This window comes from Homalodisca vitripennis, chromosome X (assembly GCF_021130785.1).
Source record: "Homalodisca vitripennis isolate AUS2020 chromosome X, UT_GWSS_2.1, whole genome shotgun sequence".
Classification (NCBI taxonomy): Eukaryota; Metazoa; Arthropoda; class Insecta; order Hemiptera; family Cicadellidae; genus Homalodisca; species Homalodisca vitripennis.
In genome coordinates, this window is record NC_060215.1 from 142,231,396 (window position 1) to 142,253,617 (window position 22,222).

The 22,222-nt window shown below is 34.5% G+C and overlaps 2 protein-coding genes across 2 annotated transcripts; both read left to right on the forward strand.

Annotated features, from left to right (window-relative positions):
• The first annotated feature begins 2,100 nt into the window (after window positions 1–2,100).
• On the forward strand, window positions 2,101–5,396 carry LOC124369643. Its single transcript, XM_046827695.1, has 2 exons — window positions 2,101–2,631; window positions 5,268–5,396. The coding sequence occupies exons 1-2, from the start codon at window positions 2,101–2,103 to the stop codon at window positions 5,394–5,396; spliced, it is 660 nt and encodes a 219-aa protein (XP_046683651.1).
• A 6,115-nt stretch (window positions 5,397–11,511) lies between these two features.
• Window positions 11,512–12,207, forward strand: LOC124369644. Its single transcript, XM_046827696.1, has one exon. The coding sequence runs from the start codon at window positions 11,512–11,514 to the stop codon at window positions 12,205–12,207; it is 696 nt and encodes a 231-aa protein (XP_046683652.1).
• Window positions 12,208–22,222: the final 10,015 nt, after the last annotated feature.

Below are 22,222 nucleotides of genomic sequence, written 5' to 3' on the forward strand. Positions count from 1 at the left end.
TGGAGCTTCGTACATGTATTTATCACCTCTTAGATATGCACTAAGATTTTTACGAAAATTTTGCAGCTTAATTGCGGCAAATCCATAAAAAATCACGACACTCTTAATAACAATTTTTAAAACCACGAGAATTGTTAAAACGTTAAATTGCCATTAGGATCCCACACGGTCTTATAGATATGAGTACTTGTATGTTTTCAAAACCATTTGTGAGAACTGGTGAAAAACCTTGATAATACTCACATATCAACTCATAATGAAATCTTTGAGTTCGTAATTATTGGGTGCTGAGGCCTGAATATTGAACTTTTACTTTGGATGCCATTACCTAAGAGTTTACCTAGAAAACCTTTGGATCTTGGGAGAAAAGTGATAATAATTTCTCAACCTTACTGAAAATGTTGTATTTTTTGTAAATGATCTCTTGGTATTTAAAAATTTCTCCTAAGTAAGAATTTATTTGAAAAGGAAGGGAATTTTTATAGAGTGTACTTTAATGTTCTTATTCTAACAAAGTCAAATACTTTTCACAAAACACCCGTCCCTGTAGTTACTATTGAGTTTTAACATATATTTCTCTTGTCTTATCACGAATCTCAGTTCAGATAAATCTGTTCCTTCTGCAGTATAAGTTACAGGTTCATAAGGGTGTAAACGTAGGAAAAGATGTAAGTGTTGCTAATTTAAAATATGTTAAGAACAATCTTGAAGTGTACCAGAAAGCTGTTCAAAACTATAATTAACACAGCCCGGAAATCTGTTATGTTAAAAACAACCAGTGATGCATCCGGAAATCTTCTCTGGAGTGTCCGGTACACATTGAGTTCGGGGTACGGAAACATCCCCAGACCAGTAGGGGGGCTGGGGGCACTCCTCTGGGAAATCTTTGAAATATTAGGTCCTAAAATGGTTATTTTATATTATTTCTGAACTAATAAAAGGAGGGCTAAGTGGAGGGTCAGAGCATATAGAGGTTGCAGTATAATTATCTACCACCAATCACCAGTAAGCTTATACTGGGATAATTAAAATCTTCTGCAACAAATGCAGTTAATATGAAGTTTGTTTAACGGGAATCTGTCATCGCATTTAACCTAATGTTAAATTTGTTTTATATTGGAGTAATGTCAAGAATTTACGTCTGAAGCTGCTTTGGCTGAGGCAAGCACAAGAAGCCAAAGATATCTTTGTCTACTGACCACCTATTGATAAGTTATGGATATACTGGGTGAGTGTTTTAAAGTGATCCAATAGCTAACTTTTTAATTACACGACTTAGCACCACACTTTAAATTAGGAACTTGCTCAATTTTAAGTTTCACTCAGGAATACAAGTTCAAATTTTTAGAAGATCCGCCATTTTCCAATATAATGGCGAACTTTAAAATCTTTTATGGAACACCCTGTATTTTATGTTGTTTTTAGATTCTACTCTAAAAAATAAAACATTTCTGCAATCGAGAGTTTTTCAATATCTCTAATGGTTCAGGAGCTACGTGGATTAATTATTAAATAATATTTTGACAAATATGACAGAGTATTTTAGTTCCATACTGAATTTGGGTTGGAACCATTGTTTACAAATCTAATTGTTGCATTTTGTCACTATCCAGCTGTCGAATTTCTAATCAAATTCAAACCTGATTCTCTAAAGTTATGGCGTTCGATGAAAAGGTGGATATGTTGTTCATATTTGGTGACTGTCACAAGAACAAACGCGATGCTGCAAATTTGTATGCTGCAAGGTATCCTGATAGACCACATCCATCATGTATTGCGTTTGCTCGTTTTGAAAAACAAGCCCGATCTACAGGATCTTTGGCTCCTCGAAAGCGTCAACGTGAAAAGCGAATTACAAAAGAAGAAGCTGAAATTGATGTTTTGGCATCATTGTATGACTGTCCAAATATTTTCAACTCGTGAAATAAGTAATGGATTAGGAGTAAGTCAAACTTACATTGTAAACATATTGAAACGGCCCAAATTTCATCCTTTAAAAATGAGTTTACATCAAGAGTTATTGGATGCAGACTTTCTCCGTAGGTTGCAATTGTGCAATTGGTTGCTACTGGAAGTTGAAAATAATGCCATGTTTTAGGAATGGTTCTCTTCTCAGACGAGGCGACATTTGTGAGTACTGGTGAGGTAAACAGGCACAACGTGTACTATTGGTCTGATAATAATCCTCACTGGATGCGCACTGCAGATCATCAGAGGCGATGGTCGCTTAACGTGTGGTGTGGCATTCTGAGCAGTAAGATTATTGGTCCCCACTTTTTTTATGGAAACCTCAACGGTCCGCAGTATGCCGAATTTATCAGAGAAACTCTCCCTGTCCTATTGGACGATGTTCCTATTCAAACCCTGAATACCATGTGGTATGAGCAAGATGGCGCCCCTCCACATTACGCTCAAGCTGCCCGAAATGCGGTGAGTGAGAGATTTCAAGAGCGATGGATAGGTAGAGGTGGGCCGGTAGCGTGGCCTCCTCGATCACCTAACCTTTCTCTTTGTTTTTTATGGGGAGCCATAAAGGATAAGGTGTACCGCACGCCCCCTACAACTCCCGAAGACATGCGTGAAAGGATACGCAACGAGTGCAGCTCAATTGGCGAAGACGTTTTAATCAGGGTACAAAGAGTGCATGTGCAACGAGTCAGAAAGTGCATTGAGGCAGAAGGGCAGCACTTCAAAAATTTGATTTGAACTTGTATTCCTGAGTGAAACTTAAAATTGAGCAAGTTCCAAATTTAAAGTGTGTAATTAAAAAGTTAGCTATTGGATCACTTTAAAAAACTCACCCGGTATATTTTTTTGTGTAATAACAATGTTTTGTTCATTAAAGAAGTAAATTATTTATACTTTTTTATTTTTCTTGATTTTACTTAGAGGAGCTCTGACCCAGAGCCCTTATGGAAAACCAGCAGCTGCTTACAATCATGGGTTTATATATAAAAATTAAATAGTGTCAGTATAAAAAAAGTAGTAACATATGAATATAAAATTGTACATAACAATGGGGAGGATGTGCGTACAATATAACAACGGGAGAGCAACAGACTTCATACTTCCACAACACCTCGCAGTAAGATCTATCTTACACGGGATGTAAGATATACAACTCTCTGCCGCATTACCTGAAAAATCTCAGTGGGGAGAAGCTCAAGCTCAGGACTGGCTGGAAGAACGACCTAAATACAGGGTGAGACCACCTGACCACAATGTCTTGTATACAGACTGATCTAAAATGTATGTTTTCACACATTTTACTGTTTTCTCTTTAAACATTTTACCAAATACAAAATTTTATTGAAGGTTACCAAAGAAATGCTCTTCTAAAAATATGATACAGTTGTAATTTTTCATGTTTTCAATTTTGTTTTAAATACTGGTTGGTCAAATTTAGGATATCTCAAAATTGTAATACCTAAAACATTCAAATACCATGGTATGGCTTTCATTACACCTATCAATAGCTCTCTTAAAGTATTTTAGCATTTAAAGGTCAGCTTTATGAATGGTTGAGAAATAGTGCCAAAAATATTAATTTTCATGATGCCCTGTCTAGTGAATTTTTTTAAATTTCTATATTTGCCAAAGGTTCTTAGTGAATTAATTATTTTAAGATTAAAAAAAACTATCTCGTTGGATGCTGCAATTTAAGTAATTATTATTCCCACAATTTTCCAGGTTCTAATTTTACCAAATACAAAATACAAAGATTACCAAAGAAATGCTCCTCTAAAAATATGATACAGTTGTAATTTTTTGCTGCAAAAGTAATTACAATTTGCTGCAAGTTGCTGCAATTTAAGTAATTATTATTCCCACAATTTTCCAGGTTCTAATTTTTAACTTTTTCAAGTAGTTTTTTTATTTTCTTACATCTACAAGCATTCAATAGTTGAATTTTTCAGAAATAAAATAAAATGATCATGATAGATCTACATTCTCAAATTCATCCAGTTGTATCTTATCAGTTTGTGCAAGCTTTTTTTTAAATTTAAAAATGCTTCAGGAGCTGATTCTCTTATGCTTTTACTTAGACTATTATGATGTTTCCTTTTAAAACATTCATTTCATTGAACTGTGTATATATCCTGTACGGTCAGACGAATCTGGTCCTATTACATAGTAGCTTATGTACATTATGTGTTAATGTTTGTAATAATGATATCCAAGCAGCATGGTAATCTCTTATATCAAAGATTTTGTATCACATGATGTGTTCATTACATTTATATTAAAAATCAGCTAAAATTATATACTTTAATCCAACATACTATATATCCAAGTGAGATAAAAATTACACAAAAATATATAAACATGCAAGTATAAATATCCTCTAACTTACATTTAGCACGTATAGGATTTGCGTTAGGGTTTTTTGGAGTTGCAGATGTAGAAGGGCGTTGAGTAGATACACCATTCGCCCATGAGCTACATCCTGCTCCCTGTAAAAATACAAATAACAAATTAGATGTCTAATTTTCTTGTCTTCATTGTTTAATTTATATACTGTATGTGTAAATAGATTCTACTTATAACTATTACTATATTCTAATTATATTATATTCATATAATAAAATAAGTGCCAATATTATGGGTTTCAAACAGAGACATTTAACAGCTTGCGTGCGCTACCACCTGTTTGATGGAGTATCTGCAGTGAAGAGGTGACCTGCATCCTACAAATTAATAACACTTCTAGGTGAAACAATGATTTTAGCTCCTGTTAAATGTTCAATGTTATTCTGTCAGTGTTATAAATAAAAGTGAAGCAAAAATGTTTAAATATCAAAAATTTCATTAAGCTCATAATAACCATTGTGCCATATATGTGTAATAAAACAAACTCTTTGCTATTTTATGAAACTAAGTTTTAGTTTGGTATTTACTACCAAAGTATTTACTATAGCCACTAGCTAGCAGCATGCTCCAGACAGCAAGCCAGAGACCGTATCCGCCCTAAGATAGTATTACAGCAGTCACAGCAGCTACGAGTCATTTGGACCCGAGCGTTCTGATTCACTGCATCAGCAAGTTGATCCTTCAGCAACCCATCAGTTTTCGCCCACAGTGGCACTTTGATTTGTTTTTATCTCTCACCATCCAGTTGATTTTCAATCGCAGTGGCATACTGACCTGACATCCCAATTCCAACCACAGAGATGCACTGAGCTCTTGACATTCCATCCACCTTGTTTGCAGTGGCATCCTTGAAATCACTTTTATTATTCCAGTACTAATATCTTCTACTCTTGCAGAACAAGGCAGCCTTGCCTGGATCTTATAGAGTTATCAACGTCTCTTCTGTGAGACACGCGTGTAAGGATCATGATGCTCAGCACCTCGAAACTGCAATACCGAAAAGCCACTCAGACGCCCCACGTTAAACAGGTGTGAGCTTTTCTACCGCAGTTGTAATTTCGAGGAAAGGCTAGAAGTGTAATGACTGGGAAGTGTACAAAAAGGCTTTTTCAGAATATAACAAGGAGCTAAGAAGCTCAAAAAGACAATCATTGAGGAAGTTCTGTCAAGACTTGGAAAGTCTTCCAAAAGCCTTAAGAGTACATAAATCCTACAGAGGGAACATAGGGGCCTGATAGGATCACTGAATAAAGAGGATGGATATCTAAAAATGAATAGAGTTGGAGATCCCGCAGGGAAGAAGCGTGGACCAGAAGATAAGCGGTGCAAATTTTCACAAAAAAACAGAATGGAATGGCCTATTAAGTCCTTTAAACCATTCAAAGCCCTGGGAGCAGATGGGATTTTTCCTGATGTCGGTGGGAATATTGGGTCGGTTTTCCAACTGGCATTGGTTAGGAAACAGATTAGTTGGGATAAGTGTGGATTCCCAACTATCGATGGTGGGAATATTGGCTTGGTTTCTCAACTAGCATTGGTTAGGAAACAGGTTAGTTTGGATAACCAACGGTCATTGGTCACAATATTAGATCGGTTTCCCAACTGGCTCAGATGGCTAGGAAAGGCTTTCCTGAGCCATGAGAATTGAGAGAGGTGGACCCCAGAGAGCTAACAGAGTTCTGTTGTAGCTTGCAGTTTGATTGGAACTAATAGCTAGGAAAGCATAAAAGACCTCAGATCGCTATGCATTGGGCTTGTTAGCCATACTTCAACAGGAAACAAAATGAAGGAAACGCTATCTCAAGTGTTGCTCAACTATCCGCAGATGTTCTTCTCCTTATTACCTAGTCACCTCAGCTGAAATCTTGATACGAGCTTCTATACAACAGCTATTTCGGATTCCCCTGGACTGAAAACTCATAGTTGAATAAACAATATTAAACATTTTTTAATACCAAGTGTAAGATTATTAATTATTTTTAGCACATTGGCCCTATCTGTATTTCATTCCTCCATGTATCTCAGATCACACTACTGGGGAATCGTTTAACTATTTTAGTCTTACCTTTGCGATAATCCCCCAAGAACTGGCTGATTTTGAGTAAACAATTACTTACATAATTACCTTAAAGATATAACAAATATTATAATAGTACTCTTATGCCATAGATAAGCTATGCTCACACAGTACATGCAATCTGCTTGGCTTCCAGTCTGTACTTGAATAATAAATTGTTGTTCACCATAACTCCTTCAATAATTAACTGCTATTCAAAATAGCTGCTTGGATTACCACCTATATGCAACTGTAGTGCATTTTATGCCTGTGCCTGCGTGTATTTGCTTATCTTACTTGGTTACTCAGTCCCGTACGGAACACCATCCTACAGACGTTTGACCGGCCTTAAGCTAAATCCTTCCTTGCAGACTCGTCTGGGAAAATGACAGTAGGCTAGTTTTAAAATATAAATAAGGGATGCGATGTTCAGACGGTACATGTACTTATAAAACTTACGATTTTATAAGTTATGATTTATGACTTTCAAGCCGACCGATCCAATATTCTTACCGATGACATTTTGGAATACACACTTCTACGAACTTACCTACTTCCTAACCTACTAACTTTGGCTGTTTAAATAAACGAATTTTCATTTCATTTTTTTTCCTAACCTACGTTAGTTGGGAAATCGATCCAACATTCCCTCCGACAACTTTTGGATTCCAAGTCAAAATTAATACAGGTAGATTCCAGGACTATCTTTTTGATTGTCTTGACAATGATGATTCTTATAGCAATTTGCTGAGTGATAGAGCATGATCCTATGCTGACATAAGACTGAGTCAATAAATAATGTCCTGGTACAATCCTTCCTTCTAGGATATTTCGGAATTAAGTGTCATGTGGAAGGTCTGCGGATTAACCCATCAAAAACAAATATGATAACCTTCACCAGGAAAAGAAAGTTCCAGCTTATAAAACCTCATGCACCACTGGCCTGTGCGAGATCTTATCAAACAAAATAAGTGAGAGAGTCGATACAGTACAACGTCGGTGGTACTTGGTAAAAAGTGCAATGGTAACAGAAAGGATTTAAACCTACGGAATCTCTAACTCAGACCCAAAGTCCAACGTCTTACACTGCTCGTTCATCGGAACTCTATGAAACAATAGAACATCCTGTAAAGCTTAACGAAAACCTAATCGAATTGAGAATTCCCCACCTTAGGTCAGAATTAATTATAATATAATACCCAAGAATGACACATAATATGAAAGAGCATTCTAGTGAAGTGAAATACTTCACGAACCTAATTCACCAGCTTAAGATTAGATTCTTAGTTTTATCAACATTGGAGATAATTTATTGTAAATAATGGGTCCAACGTACTTCGTATAAACCCTGGAAGAAATTAGTAAATTCAAATTTAGATTCATCACTAGTGTCCTGACACTACTTTTGTCAGTGTAGTGAACAAGATAACACTCAACATGATTTCCATGTTCATTGACATATCTGATCAAAAGTAAAGGTCCCAAAATAAATCTCTAAGTGACACCTGTCCTCATCTCATTAAAATCAGAAATGGTTTTAGGACTTGAAAATTTAAAATGATTTTGATGCTTCCAATCTTTTTAAAGTAACAAAATTAGATTTTCTCAGCAAATAGTAAACATGGTACCTCTGTTGTACAAGGTGCTAAAAGAAGTTCTTGAGGTACATCCATATAGAACTTGTAGAAAGCCATTAGGAATGAAATTAATAGCTCAGTATGCTTTTTAATTTAATTGTTCAAGAAATCACAGTAAGATTGTAATCTTCCAAATATATTTGGCCAGCTCTAACTTTATTGCACTACTCTACTGTCAGTTGTTCACAACCAGAAAGAAATTCAGTACTATCACTTCTCTAAAGTAAAATTTCCCACTAAGCACAACTATCGTCAATAATAATTCGATGTTTGTGGTTTTTGGATTATTTTCTAAAAAATTAAAAACATACTATATATAATGTACTCAAAATCAACGTAGAAACTCCTACAAGTGATACGCCTGAATAAAAAATGTTTAATAATGTAGTTTTTAGTAGAGATCAATGTCGACCATAAAACGTCTTGCACCACAACAGCTGATTGCCAAGTGTCAAATAGCAATGTCAAATAAATAGTCGTACCATAAAGATTACCTGTGTGCTAGTTATACAAACTCCGGCCACCGGTAGCAGTGGCATGGTCGTTTCCTGTTTTGTGAGGAGCTGCGATAACAGGACCTGCCAGACCGTCTTCCCCTCCAATACCGACAACGAATTCTAGGAAATGGGTTCGTCTCACCTGCTTCACATCTCTCTCAATCTTTTCCAACCAATACTTACATCACACGGCTACTAAATGGCATATTCTATCTAGTGATACATATTGTGTGTGTATGTGTTAATAATTAAATGTTTATAATGATAATTATATATTATTATGATTAATTATATATATATATATATATAATACATTAGAAAATTGCTTCGGCCTAAAAGGAATTTACCATTTAGAGCCAAATCCCTATCAAAATGCTAATATGATAATTTAATAAGTGTTGAAATTGCACATCAATTAATTTTAAAATTAAGGCAACCAGGTGGGTTGAACCTGAGATGATTCTCTTTTCTTTCTTATATACATATTTAGTTCTATGTAAACATTTACAAATATTCCACATACAGCTGACTGGAATCTTCTTGTTTATGGTATTTATTTGTTAATGTTCTTTTTCGGTTATGTTTTTAATTCTTGGTTTGGGTTATTAATTCAGTGTATTTCTGATGAAGGGTTCTGAGAACTCGAAAATTAAAACATGAACACTGGATTTTACTGTTTTTGTTTAAACTTTAAACTACTTGGAAGAGTTGTTAATATACAGGGTGTAAAATAATCTCTCACCGGCTTGATAATTCCCGAATAATTACAGACAAAGCAATAAAACTTGTTACATCATTACATGGTAAATCCGTTCCATCATGGATTTGTGCCAGGGAAATCTTTTCCCGGGATATGTTTTAGCATCTTTCAGAGTGGGGAGGTTTATTCAGTGTACATCGACTTATCTAAGGCCTTTATCAAGATCAACCACACCATGGTCTCGGCAAACTTAAATGGATATGGAGTAATGGACACATGCTTTCTTGATTCCAGAGTTACCTCTGTGGCCGTTCAATTGGCGACATAAAATAATTTTTTTCGATTATTATCTCAGAAACTTCACTCTCCAGATGGTTTCCACCATTAAAGATCTTGGAATGATCTTTAGCTAAGAATGAAAATTTGACGCCCTTACCAAATTGCATTATATAAACAAACCAAAAAACTAATAGATTTCATTGCGAGATAAACCGGAGAGCTACGGAATCTCCCACATCTTAAAACAGTTTTCTGTTTGTTGGTCCCCCATGTCCTTCAGTATGATATTTTGCTAACATATTATATCGGCTACGGTAAGACTTTTAGTAATTCCGTTAAGATTTTTAGGTTAGTTCAGATTCGTCTGTGTATTCAGTATCAAGATGTTTCCATACACTTAATGATATGGGACTTTCTGATTCACGAGCAAGACGCTACATATTTTATGTATTATATTTCCACCAACTCGAATCCAACTTCTGATGAATCACCCACTGCCCAACCACTACCAAGCGTTAAGGCTTGTACGAGCTTAGAGCTCGGATCTTAGAGTTTAAATCACTTTCTAAGTCTATTTTATTAATAGTTTATATGAGATGGTTCGTACACGCGTTACTAACACATAAAATATGGTATATCATTTCACTGGTAAGCACTGTCACAAACATTCTCTAAGACAGATCTTACAAATGATTATTTGCAACATTGGGCGGGGGATAATTCACATACGGCAATTTAGTTATTCTTCTAACCCCTGGCTTCTTTGGTTTTCTTTTGGCTTGCAATATCTCGTAAATAACGTTAATTATAATTACTGTGTCATGTTCTAATTAATTGCATTGAATGACTCACGTTTGTGGATCAGCATCGTAGGGTTATAATACCTTGTTTGTTTTAGATTTCATTGAAATCCAAATAAATAAAACAAAAATGGACTATTGCATTAAAAAATCAGAAGTCAGATCAATCTAAGAGTTCAAGTATATACAGTAAACACTTTCCTCCAGATTGTGTTTGAATTGACATTCAACTAAATGCCAATTTTCAGCTATTGATCAGCAAAGCTGGTCTTATGATTTTTTAAAATTTTTTTCACATTTGTATGTAGAGGTAAAGGTGGTAATATGAGCCCTGTAGGTATTATGAGCCCCCAATATATCTGGTCATACAGCGCACACAATCTAGTGGGAATCGATGGAAACACTGTATTAAGTTCCTTATTACGCCGCTAGAGCACTCTGGTTCAGTTGTTGATGCTAGTGTTGGTGGTTGCAACAGGTGTTCGTATTTTCTTCAACTAAGAAACTTTTAAAGGTACTTTTTAGCCATTAACTATGATTACTATTCGATTGCATTAACTGTAATAGGCTAAGTAATCTAATAGAGTAGGTTTTAAGTTTTGATTTATTGTGGGTGATAAATAATTCAGTAACAAAGATAGATTATGGATGGAGGAAATTCAATATGGTGATGTCGGTAATATGAGCCTCCTTCTGTGCCTGGTATATGAGCACCATCTTTAAGGAGCTCATATTACATACACTACAACTTTTGTTCCTACTCTTATTGTTTCAGATGCCACGAAAGAGTTTAAGCAAGGCACCTAAACCTAAAAGAAAAAAATGGAATACCGATGACATGGTCATGGCAATAAATGCGATTAGGAACAAAGAAATGGGATTGAAAAAGGCTTCCCAGAAATTTTCTGTCCCAAGACCGACTCTGCAAAGACTTGCTCGAGGTGACAAGCCACCAGAAGAAGCAGCTGCCACTCGTCTGGGAAGGAAAACTATAATGGGAGACCAGCTAGAAATGGAGCTTGTTGAGTACCTGTTTCAGATGGAGAGCAAGTTTTATGGTCTCACCAGACAAGATGTTCGCAGAATAGCTTACCAACTTTGTGTAAGAAACGGGATCAAAAATCCGTAAAAAACAGAGGGATTGGCTGGTAGGGCTTGGTTCGACCACTTTATGAGGCGGCACAAGGATGTATTATCTTTATTGAAACCTTCAGCAACTTCATTTTCAAGAGCAAATGGATTCAATAAAGAGGCAGTAAACAATTTCTTTGATATCTTAGAAGCTGAGTATAGGAAACATAAATACCCAGCCGACAGAGTTGTCAATGTCGACGAGACAGGGATATCTCTGGTTCAGAGTAAAATTCCTAGAGTAATTGGTTTACGGGGGAAGAGACAAGTGGGAGCTCTTAGCTCAGCTGAAAGAGGCTCTCTTGACCCTGTCATCTGTTGCATGAGTGCAGGGGGCACTTTCATTTCGCCCATGTTAATTTTCCCAAGGAAAAACATGACAGATCTGCTTATGAAAGGTGCTCCACCACGGGCGATTGGTAGGTTCCACCCTTCAGGGTGGATACAATCAAATCTGTTTACAGACTGGCTACGCCATTTTATTGAGAAGACTAAGCCAACAAAAGGAGATACTGTACTTCTGATCCTAGATGATCGCAACTCCCACACAAAAAACATAGATATTGTGAATCTTGCGAGGGATAACTTCATATCAATCATTAGTTTGCCCCATAAGCTACAACCATTAGACAAGTCATTCCTGGGGCCACTGAAACACCACTACAGTGAAAAATACGCCGGTATATTCGACATGGCGAAAAACGAGTGGGACCCTATGACTTTGCGGAGCTTCTAGGATAAGCATACCTAGCTTGCCAGACAGGGTCGATAGCTGTGAATGGGTTTAAAACAACCGGATTGTATTCATGCAACAGGAATGTCTTCACTGCTGCAGACTTTGTACCATCATCTGAAGTACATTCGACAAGGAAAACCCTACTGCAAGCAAGAAAGATAAAGCCGACACAGTCTCAAATGGTGCACAACTTTGAACACTCAGAGGAGGACGTCGATGATCCTGAAGAGATTATCCAAAGTCTAAATGAGGATAGCCCGCCCGAGACCGAGGCCCACCAACAACCCATCACATCCACCTTATTTCGACCGTCGACTGAAGACCTAGACCTTGCAGGTCCATCCGGTGAATGTGAAAAACAACAACGGTCGACAACTGCTGTGTCACCAAAGGATATATGGCCTGTGCCCAAACCTAAGAAAAAGGTTTTTAAACAAAGGACTCTGGTCACATCATCACCCTACAAAAATGCTCTGCTAGAAGCAGTGGAAAAAAAGAAATTGACTGATGCTAAAAAAGAAGAATCAGAGAAAAGGCAAAAGGGAAAAATCCAGTCTGCAACAAAGAAAAAACACTGTCAAGTCTGTAAAACGGAAAATTTTCGAAGACAAGGACTCAGATGAATCAGACTGCTCCGTCAATTCCGGAGGGTCAGTTTGGAAATGCCTGTGGGAGTTGATAATCCCGGAGATAAGCATACGCCCTGTATGTTTTGTGTAGGACTTTACTCAGCCGATCATCGAGGAGAACTGTGGATCCAGTGCATGATGTGTGAAATGTGGGCACACAATGATTGTGTTGAGGCTGAAAAAGATGTGTATGTTTGTGACTTTTGCAGACCATAAAATATTTTCTGCTTGGTTTCACCTTATTTACACTATTAAAGTTTTGTAATTAATAAAATAAAATTTTCATATAAGATATTTTTGTATGATTATCATTTTTAACACTCTTTTTCATGTATTTACTTTAGGGGCTCATCATACCAGCACAGAAATTTTTTTAACAAAACGTATTGTTTTTATTTTTTATTTCACTTTATGTTTAATTAATTGACTGCATTAATTATAAATATACTAACCAAATGTTCTAGTTGAAGTCCAACACAAATAATTTGGTAAAAATAAAATTATTATTTACAAAAAAGAAAGTAGGGGCTCATATTACCACCTTTACCTCTATAATGTAATATACAGCATACTGTAAGAAAAGATTCTCTATTATATTACAAAAACTTTTTGTTTGAAAATAGTTGTAAAAATATAGCAAAGTACTTTTGTCCGAAGAAAGAAAATAGTCTCATATCTTATAGTCATTAAAAAGAATTGTTAAAAGTGGAAAGCTTAATGAACCATTCGACGAAGTTATGAACTAATGTCAGACAAGCATGCATAAACTGGTTACTGCTAATGTCAGATATGTGTCTCTTTCCCATTAAACAATATTTCTCATTAAAAGAAAGTTCAGTTTTATTAATGTTTCAAAAAAATTATAATTGTAACAAATTCATGTGCTTTTGCCAGTCTAGAAGTAAGTACTTTTTAGTGATTAAATTCAATGCTAATTAATAGAGAGAGAATAATGTTTCTTGTCTTAATGAATATTTAATACTTATCACAGAACTTTAAACTTCACCAATGTCAGCCCATGGTGGTTAATTATGTATAAAATATAAGAAATCAGCACACATAAAAACACTGAACTTGACTATCCTACAGGGCACTCTCTTATTGTTTCTGAGCGCACTCTCCAGGGTTTAATACATGTCGATGGTAGCCACCGTTCCCTCTTAAGTAATGAGAATAAAAATAGCTCAAAATATTTCCAGCTAAAAATAGTGACATAAAAGTGATTTGTCATATTCCTTACCAATGCAACTACTGCAGGTTTTATATCAATTTTACTTAATCGGCACAGCTGTTCATCAAATCTCACATTTAAAATGAGAAAAATCATTATTTTCGATGTTCTGCTTGAATTGTACTGTAGTTCACCTTATGAGTCTAGTTTTTAATACCTATAAGCTATTCTCTCAAAGTAAAACACATTAAAAAAATAAACACAACACATTTTTTACGCTGAAAGCCAAACCACAACAAAACTTTCAGAAAATGATTGTCACAGTGGCACATACACTTATTTAACTAAGAAAAGCACCCAAAGAGGGATTGAAATTATCATCGGGTAGTGCTAAAAGCAATAAGCATTGATCGCACATGTTTCACAGTTACAGGGGCACATACACTTATTTAACTAAGAAAAGCACCCAAAGAGGGATTGAAATTATCATCGGGTTGTGCAAAAAGCAATAAGCATTGATCGTACATGTTTTACATTTACAGGGGCACATACACTTATTTAACTAAGAAAAGCACCCAAAGAGGGATTGAAATTATCATCGGGTAGTGCTAAAAGCAATAAGCATTGATCGCACATGTTTCACAGTTACAGGGGCAAAAAATAATTAACAAGTCCACAACTTTTTTCTGGTGTATGTATAACTATATCATTAATAATGAATCGTATTTTGGAAGGAAGCACTGCCCAAACCTATAAAACAAATACAGAAGTGTAAATATGTTATACAGTACCTGCTTCTGGATATCATTTTGCTGTTTAACTAACCTAACACATGATTACAAACTAGGTTATTCACCTGAAGAAGAGATCAGATTGCAGATCTTGAAACGTAGAGTTACTGTTTTCTGTTTGTTTCACTGATCGATGGCAAATGTCCGGAAAACTTCTGTTATGTTATATAGTTTATCAGTTTTCTTATACAATGGTCTATTAATGAACTAATCTATCTCATGATAAGAACTTAGTAACAATACTATGCAGGCTGTCTGCACTTATTTTACAAAAAATTCTCCTGAACGGTTTGTAACACTAGTTATAAAAAGCCACAGGGATGAGGCAACTGATAATTATGTAGTCTCAAAGGTTTTATGAATAATAAGTCTTTAAAAATACTCCACTTTATTTCAAAGTATACAAACAAACATTAAGCATAAAAACTAAAACCTTGAAAAAGCCAGAAAATATACATTATATAGCCTTAAAGATTTGTTGAATAAAAAGTAATTTCAATATTCTGCTTTATTTCAAAGTATACAAACAAACATTAAGCGTAAAAACTTAAAACCTTGAAAAAGCCAGAAAATATACATTATATAGCCTTAAAGATTTGTTGAATAAAAAGTAATTTCAATATTCTGCTTTATTTCAAAGTATACAAACAAACATTAAGCATACAAACTTAAAACCTTGAAAAAGCCAGAAAAATATACATGATATAGACTTAAAGCATGTATGAATAAAAATTAATTTCAAATATTATGCTTTATCTCAAAGTATACAAAGAAAAGTTAACCTTAAAAATTTAAAACCCTGAAAAAGCCAGAAAATAAACATGATATAGCCTTAAAGATTTTTTGAATAAAAAGTAATTTAAAATATTCTGCTTTATTTCAAAGTATACAAACAAACATTAAGCTTAAAAACTGAAAACCTTGATCAAGCCAGAATATATACATAATAAAATGGCAATTAAAACTTTGAACATAAGTGAACTAAATAATTGAGAAAAAAGATACAAAGTATACAAAGAAAAATTAAGCTTAAACCCTGAAAAATATACATGGCATAGCCTTAAAGATTTTATGAATAAAGAGTAATTTTAAATATTCTGCCTCATTTCAAAGTATATAAACAAACATTTAACATAAAAACTCAAAACCTTGATTAAGCCAGAATATATACATAATAAAATGACAATTAACACATTAAACATGTTTCAACTAAATACTTGAGTCCTTTTTTTGATGCTTTTATGATTGCAGACTGTTTTGTAGCTCCCTCACCACAAAATAACAAACTTAGTGGTTTAGAATTAATATCAATTATTGCTATATAATAATCTTGACTTTTTGAAATGTCAATAGTGTATTGGTAATTCAATTCAGAGGCTACTAAACTAAAATAAACGTCTTCGTTGTTATGTAGCATTTCCAGTCCATTAATAGTCAAGTAATTTAAAGTTATTGATTTCTTCTGTATTCTACCGAACTTCTCAAAGAATTTTCTTCTTATTGATTTCACCCATCTTGTACTTTGGACTGATTTCAAAGCTGTAAAAAAGCAGAATAAACTTTTAAAACTCCAAAGAATGTTTTGTACCAATAAATGTAAAAAGATTAGATTAGGGAACCCACCATGCAACAGTCAATTTTACAAACTTTCAAGTAAAATCTTTCTCTTTAATCTTAAATAGCTTCTCCAAGTCATAAAATTCAAATATAACTTTTTTAAACGTATTAAAAGTCCAAAATTAAATTGATCAAGATGAACTTTTAAATGCTGGCAATCACAACAGTGATTGTTGCAATTTAAAATAAGACAGCACTAGTGTATGTTTGTAAGGTATAATACAATATATTTATAAGATTTAAAATAATTACATTAAAATTTACTTAACCTACAAAAAAAAAACAATAAAAAACATGAAATAGTAATAAAACCCATTAACACTGATATATATATATATATATATATATAATATATGTGTGTGTGTGTGTGTGTGTGTGTGTAAAAGCCAAACACTGATTGACTCATATCTCTGAAACTGCAGAACAGATTTACATTAAACTTTATACACTGTATTGTCACTTAGGTGCACACTAAGAAAAGGTTTTGAAAACTTTGCAGCGTTACAGCGGAAATCCATGATACATTTGATAATAATTTTTATCATATTAAAAATTGTTAAAACATTGAAATTAACATTAGGATCCCACATCAGTCCTTTAAATACACTCAAGACGAGTTTTTAATAATTTCATCGACAACTGCAGAAATCCGAGAAGAAATGCAATGCTATTATTGAAAATTTTTATTTTTACAAAACCTCAGAAACGACCAAACGGATTTACTTGGAGCTTCGTACATTTATTTATCACCTCTTAGATATTCACTAAGATTTTTATGAAAATTTTGCAGCTTAATTGCGGCAAATCCATAAAAAATCACGACACTCTTAATAACAATTTTTAAAACCACAAGAATTGTTAAAACGTTAAATTGCCATTAGGATCCCACACAGTCTTATAGATATGAGTACTTGTATGTTTTCAAAACCATTTGTGAGAACTGGTGAAAAACCTTGACAATACTCACATATCAACTCATAATGAAATCTTTGAGTTCGTAATTATTGGGTGCTGAGGCCTGAATATTGAACTTTTACTTTGGATGCCATTACCTAAGAGTTTACCTAGAAAACCTTTGGATCTTGGGAGAAAAGTGATAATAATTTCTCAACCTTACTGAAAATGTTGTAATTTTTGTAAATGATCTCTTGGTATTTGAAAATTCCTTCTAAGTAAGAATTTATTTGAAAAGAAAGGGAATTTTTATAGAGTGTACTTTAATGTTCTTATTCTAACAAAGTCAAATACTTTTCACAAAACTCCCATCCCTGTAGTTACTATTGAGTTTTAACATATATTTCTCTTGTCTTATCACGAATCTCAGTTCAGATAAATCTGTTCCTTCTGTAGTATAAGTTACAGGTTTATAAGGGTGTAAACTTAGGAAAAGATGTAAGTGTTGCTAATTTAAAATATGTTAAGAACAATCTTGAAGTGTACCGGAAAGCTGTTCAAAATATAATTAACACAGCCCGGAAATCTGTTATGTTAAAAACAACCAGTGGTGCATCCGGAAATCTTCTCTGCAGTGTCCGGTACACATTGAGTCCGGGGTATGGAAACATCCCCAGACCAGTAGGGAGGCTGGGGGCACTCCTCTGGGAAATCTTTGAAATATTAGGTCCTAAAATGGTTATTTTATATTATTTTTGAACTAATAAAAGGAGGGCTAAATGGAGGGTCAGAGCATATAGATGTTGCAGTATAATTATCTACCACCAATCACCAGTAAGCTTTATACTGGGATAATTAAAATCTTCTGCAACAAATGCAGTTAATATGAAGTTTGTTTAACGGGAATCTGTCATCGCATTTAACCTAATGTTAAATTTGTTTTATATTGGAGTAATGTCAAGAATTTACGTCTGAAGCTGCTTTGGCTGAGGCAAGCACAAGAAGCCAAAGATATCTTTGTCTACTGACCACCTATTGATAAGTTATGGATATACTGGGTGAGTGTTTTAAAGTGATCCAATAGCTAACTTTTTAATTACACGACTTAGCACCACACTTTAAATTAGGAACTTGCTCAATTTTAAGTTTCACTCAGGAATACACTTTCAAATTTTTAGAAGATCCGCCATTTTGAAATATGGTCGCCAACTTTAAAATCTTTTATGGAACAGCCTGTATTTTATGTTGTTTTTAGATTCTACTCTAAAAAATAAAACATTTTTGCAATTGAGAGTTTTTCAATATCTCTAATGGTTCAGGAGCTACGTGGATTAATTATTAAGTAATATTTTGACAAATATGACAGAGTATTTTAGTTCCATACTGAATTTGGGTTGGAACCATTGTTTACAAATCTAATTGTTGCATTTTGTCACTATCCAGCTGTCGAATTTCTAATCAAATTCAAACCTGATTCTCTAAAGTTATGGCGTTCGATGAAAAGGTGGATATGTTGTTAATATTTGGTGACTGTCACAAGAACAAACACGATGCTGCAAATTTGTATGCTGCAAGGTATCCTGATAGACCACATCCATCATGTATTGCGTTTGCTCGTTTTGAAAAACAAGCCCGATCTACAGGATCTTTGGCTCCTCGAAAGCGTCAACGTGTAAAGCGAGTTACAAAAGAAGAAGCTGAAATTGATGTTTTAGCATCATCGTATGACAGTCCAAATATTTCAACTCGTGAAATAAGTAATGGATTAGGAGTAAGTCAAACTTACATTGTAAACATATTGAAACGGCCCAAATTTCATCCTTTAAAAATGAGTTTACATCAAGAGTTATTGGATGCAGACTTTCTCCGTAGGTTGCAATTGTGCAATTGGTTGCTACTGGAAGTTGAAAATAATGCCATGTTTTAGGAATGGTTCTCTTCTCAGATGAGGCGACATTTGTGAGTACTGGTGAGGTAAACAGGCACAACATGTACTATTGGTCTGATAATAATCCTCACTGGATGCGCACTGCAGATCATCAGAGGCGATGGTCGCTTAACGTGTGGTGTGGCATTCTGGGCAGTAAGATTATTGGTCCCCACTTTTTTTATGGAAACCTCAACGGTCCGCAGTATGCTGAATTTATCAGAGAATCTCTCCCTGTCCTATTGGACGATGTTCCTATTCAAACCCTGAATACCATGTGGTATGAGCAAGATGGTGCCCCTCCACATTACGCTCAAGCTGCCCGAAATGCGGTGAGTGAGAGATTTCAAGAGCGATGGATAGGTAGAGGTGGGCCGGTAGCGTGGCCTCCTCGATCACCTAACCTTTCTCCTTTGGATTTTGTTTTTTATGGGAAGCCATAAAGGATAATGTGTACCGCACGCCCCCTAAAACTCCCGAAGACATGCGTGAAAGGATACGCAACGAGTGCAGCTCAATTGGCGAAGATGTTTTAATCAGGGTACAAAGAGTGCATGTGCAACGAGTCAGAAAGTGCATTGAGGCAGAAGGGCAGCACTTCAAAAATTTGATTTGAACTTGTATTCCTGAGTGAAACTTAAAATTGAGCAAGTTCCAAATTTAAAGTGTGTAATTAAAAAGTTAGCTATTGGATAACTTTAAAAAACTCACCCAGTATATTTTTTTGTGTAATATCAATGTTTTGTTCATTAAAGAAGTAAATTATTTATACTTTTTTATTTTTCTTGATTTTACTTAGAGGAGCTCTGACCCAGAGCCCTTATGGAAAACCAGCAGCTGCTTACAATCATGGGTTTATATATAAAAATTAAATAGTGTCAGTATAAAAAAGTAGTAACATATGAATATAAAATTGTACATAACAATGAGGAGGATGTGCGTACAATATAACAACGGGAGAACAACAGACTTCATACTTCCACAACACCTCACAGTAAGAGCTATCTTACACGGGATGTAAGATATACAACTCTCTGCCGCATTACCTGAAAAATCTCAGTGGGGAGAAGATCAAGCTCAGGACTGGCTGGAAGAACGACCTAAATACAGGGTGAGACCACCTGACCACAATGTCTTGTATACAGACTGATCTAAAATGTATGGTTTCACACATTTTACTGTTTTCTCTATAAACATTTTACCAAATACAAAATTTTATTGAAGGTTACCAAAGAAATGCTCTTCTAAAAATATGATACAGTTGTAATTTTTCATGTTTTCAATTTTGTTTTAAATACCGGTTGGTCAAATTTAGGATATCTCAAAATTGTAATACCTAAAACATTCAAATACCATGGTATGGCTTTCATTACACCTATCAATAGCTCTCTTAAAATATTTTAGCGTTTAAAGGTCAGCTTTGTATGGATGGTTGAGAAATAGTGCCAAAAATATTAATTTTCATGATGCCCTGTCTATTGAATTTTTTTAAATTTCTATATTTGCCAAAGGTTCTTAGTGAATTAATTATTTTAAGATTAAAAAAAACTATCTCGTTGGATGCTGCAATTTAAGTAATTATTATTCCCACAATTTTCCAGGTTCTAATTTTTAACTTTTTCAAGTAGTTTTTTTTATTTTCTTACATCTACAAGCATTCAATAGTTGAATTTTTCAGAAATAAAATAAAATGATCATGATAGATCTACATTCTCAAATTCATCCAGTTGTATCTTATCGGTTTGTGCAAGCTTTTTTTTTTAAATTTAAAAATGCTTCAGGAGCTGATTCTCTTATGCTTTTACTTAGACTATTATGATGTTTCCTTTTAAAACATTCATTTCATTGAACTGTGTATATATCCTGTACGGTCAGACGAATCTGGTCCTATTACATAGTAGCTTTAAGTACATTATGTGTTAATATTTGTAATAATGATATCCAAGCAGCATGCTAATCTCTTATATCAAAGATTTTGTATCACATGACGTGTTCATTACATTTATATTAAAAATCAGCTAAAATTATATACTTTAATCCAACATACTATATATCCAAGTGAGATAAAAATTACACAAAAATATATAAACATGCAAGTATAAATATCCTCTAACTTACATTTAGCATGTATAGGATTTGCGTTAGGGTTTTTTTGGGTTGATTTTTGCTGTTGCCTAGGTGCATCCTCCACCTGTAAATTTCCTTTTTGAATGAAAGCAGATGTAGAAGGGCGTTGAGTAGATACACCATTTGCCCATGAGCTACATCCTGCTCCCTGTAAACATACAAATAACAAATTAGATGTCTAATTTTCTTGTCTTCATTGTTTAATTTATATACTGTATGTGTAAATAGATTCTACTTATAACTATTACTATATTCTAATTATATTATATTCATATAATAAAATAAGTGCCAATATTATGGGTTTCAAACAGAAACATTTAACAGCGTGCGTGTGCTACCACCTGTTTGATGGAGTATCTGCAGTGAAGAGGTGACCTGTATCCTACAAATTAATGACACTTCTAGGTGAAACAATGATTTTAGCTCCTGTTAAATGTTCAATGTTATTCTGTCAGTGTTATAAATAAAAGTGAAGCAAAAATGTTCAAATATCAAAAATTGCATTAAGCTCATAATAACCATTGTGCCATATATGTGTAATAAAACAAACTCTTTGCTATTTTATGAAACTAAGTTTTAGTTTGGTATTTACTACCAAAGTATTTACTATAGCCACTAGCTAGCAGCATGCTCCACACAGCAAGCCAGAGACCGTATCTGCCTTAAGATAGTATTACAGCAGTCATAGCAGCTATGAGTCATTTGGACCCGAGCGGTCTGATTCACCGCATCAGCAAGTTGATCCTTCAGCAACCCATCAGTTTTCGGCCACAGTGGCACTTTGATTTGTTTTTACCTCTCACCATCCAGTTGATTTTCAATTGCAGTGGCATACTGACCTGACATCCCAATTCCAGCC

Bases quoted from the DNA above. Each gene is read 5' to 3' on its own strand.
- LOC124369643 (XM_046827695.1), top strand. From the start codon at position 2,101: ATGGTTCTCTTCTCAGACGAGGCGACATTTGTGAGTACTGGTGAGGTA. The intron at 2,632-5,267 runs GTACAAAGAGTG...CTACTCTTGCAG, and splicing joins GCGAAGACGTTTTAATCAGG to AACAAGGCAGCCTTGCCTGG.
- LOC124369644 (XM_046827696.1), top strand. From the start codon at position 11,512: ATGAGGCGGCACAAGGATGTATTATCTTTATTGAAACCTTCAGCAACT.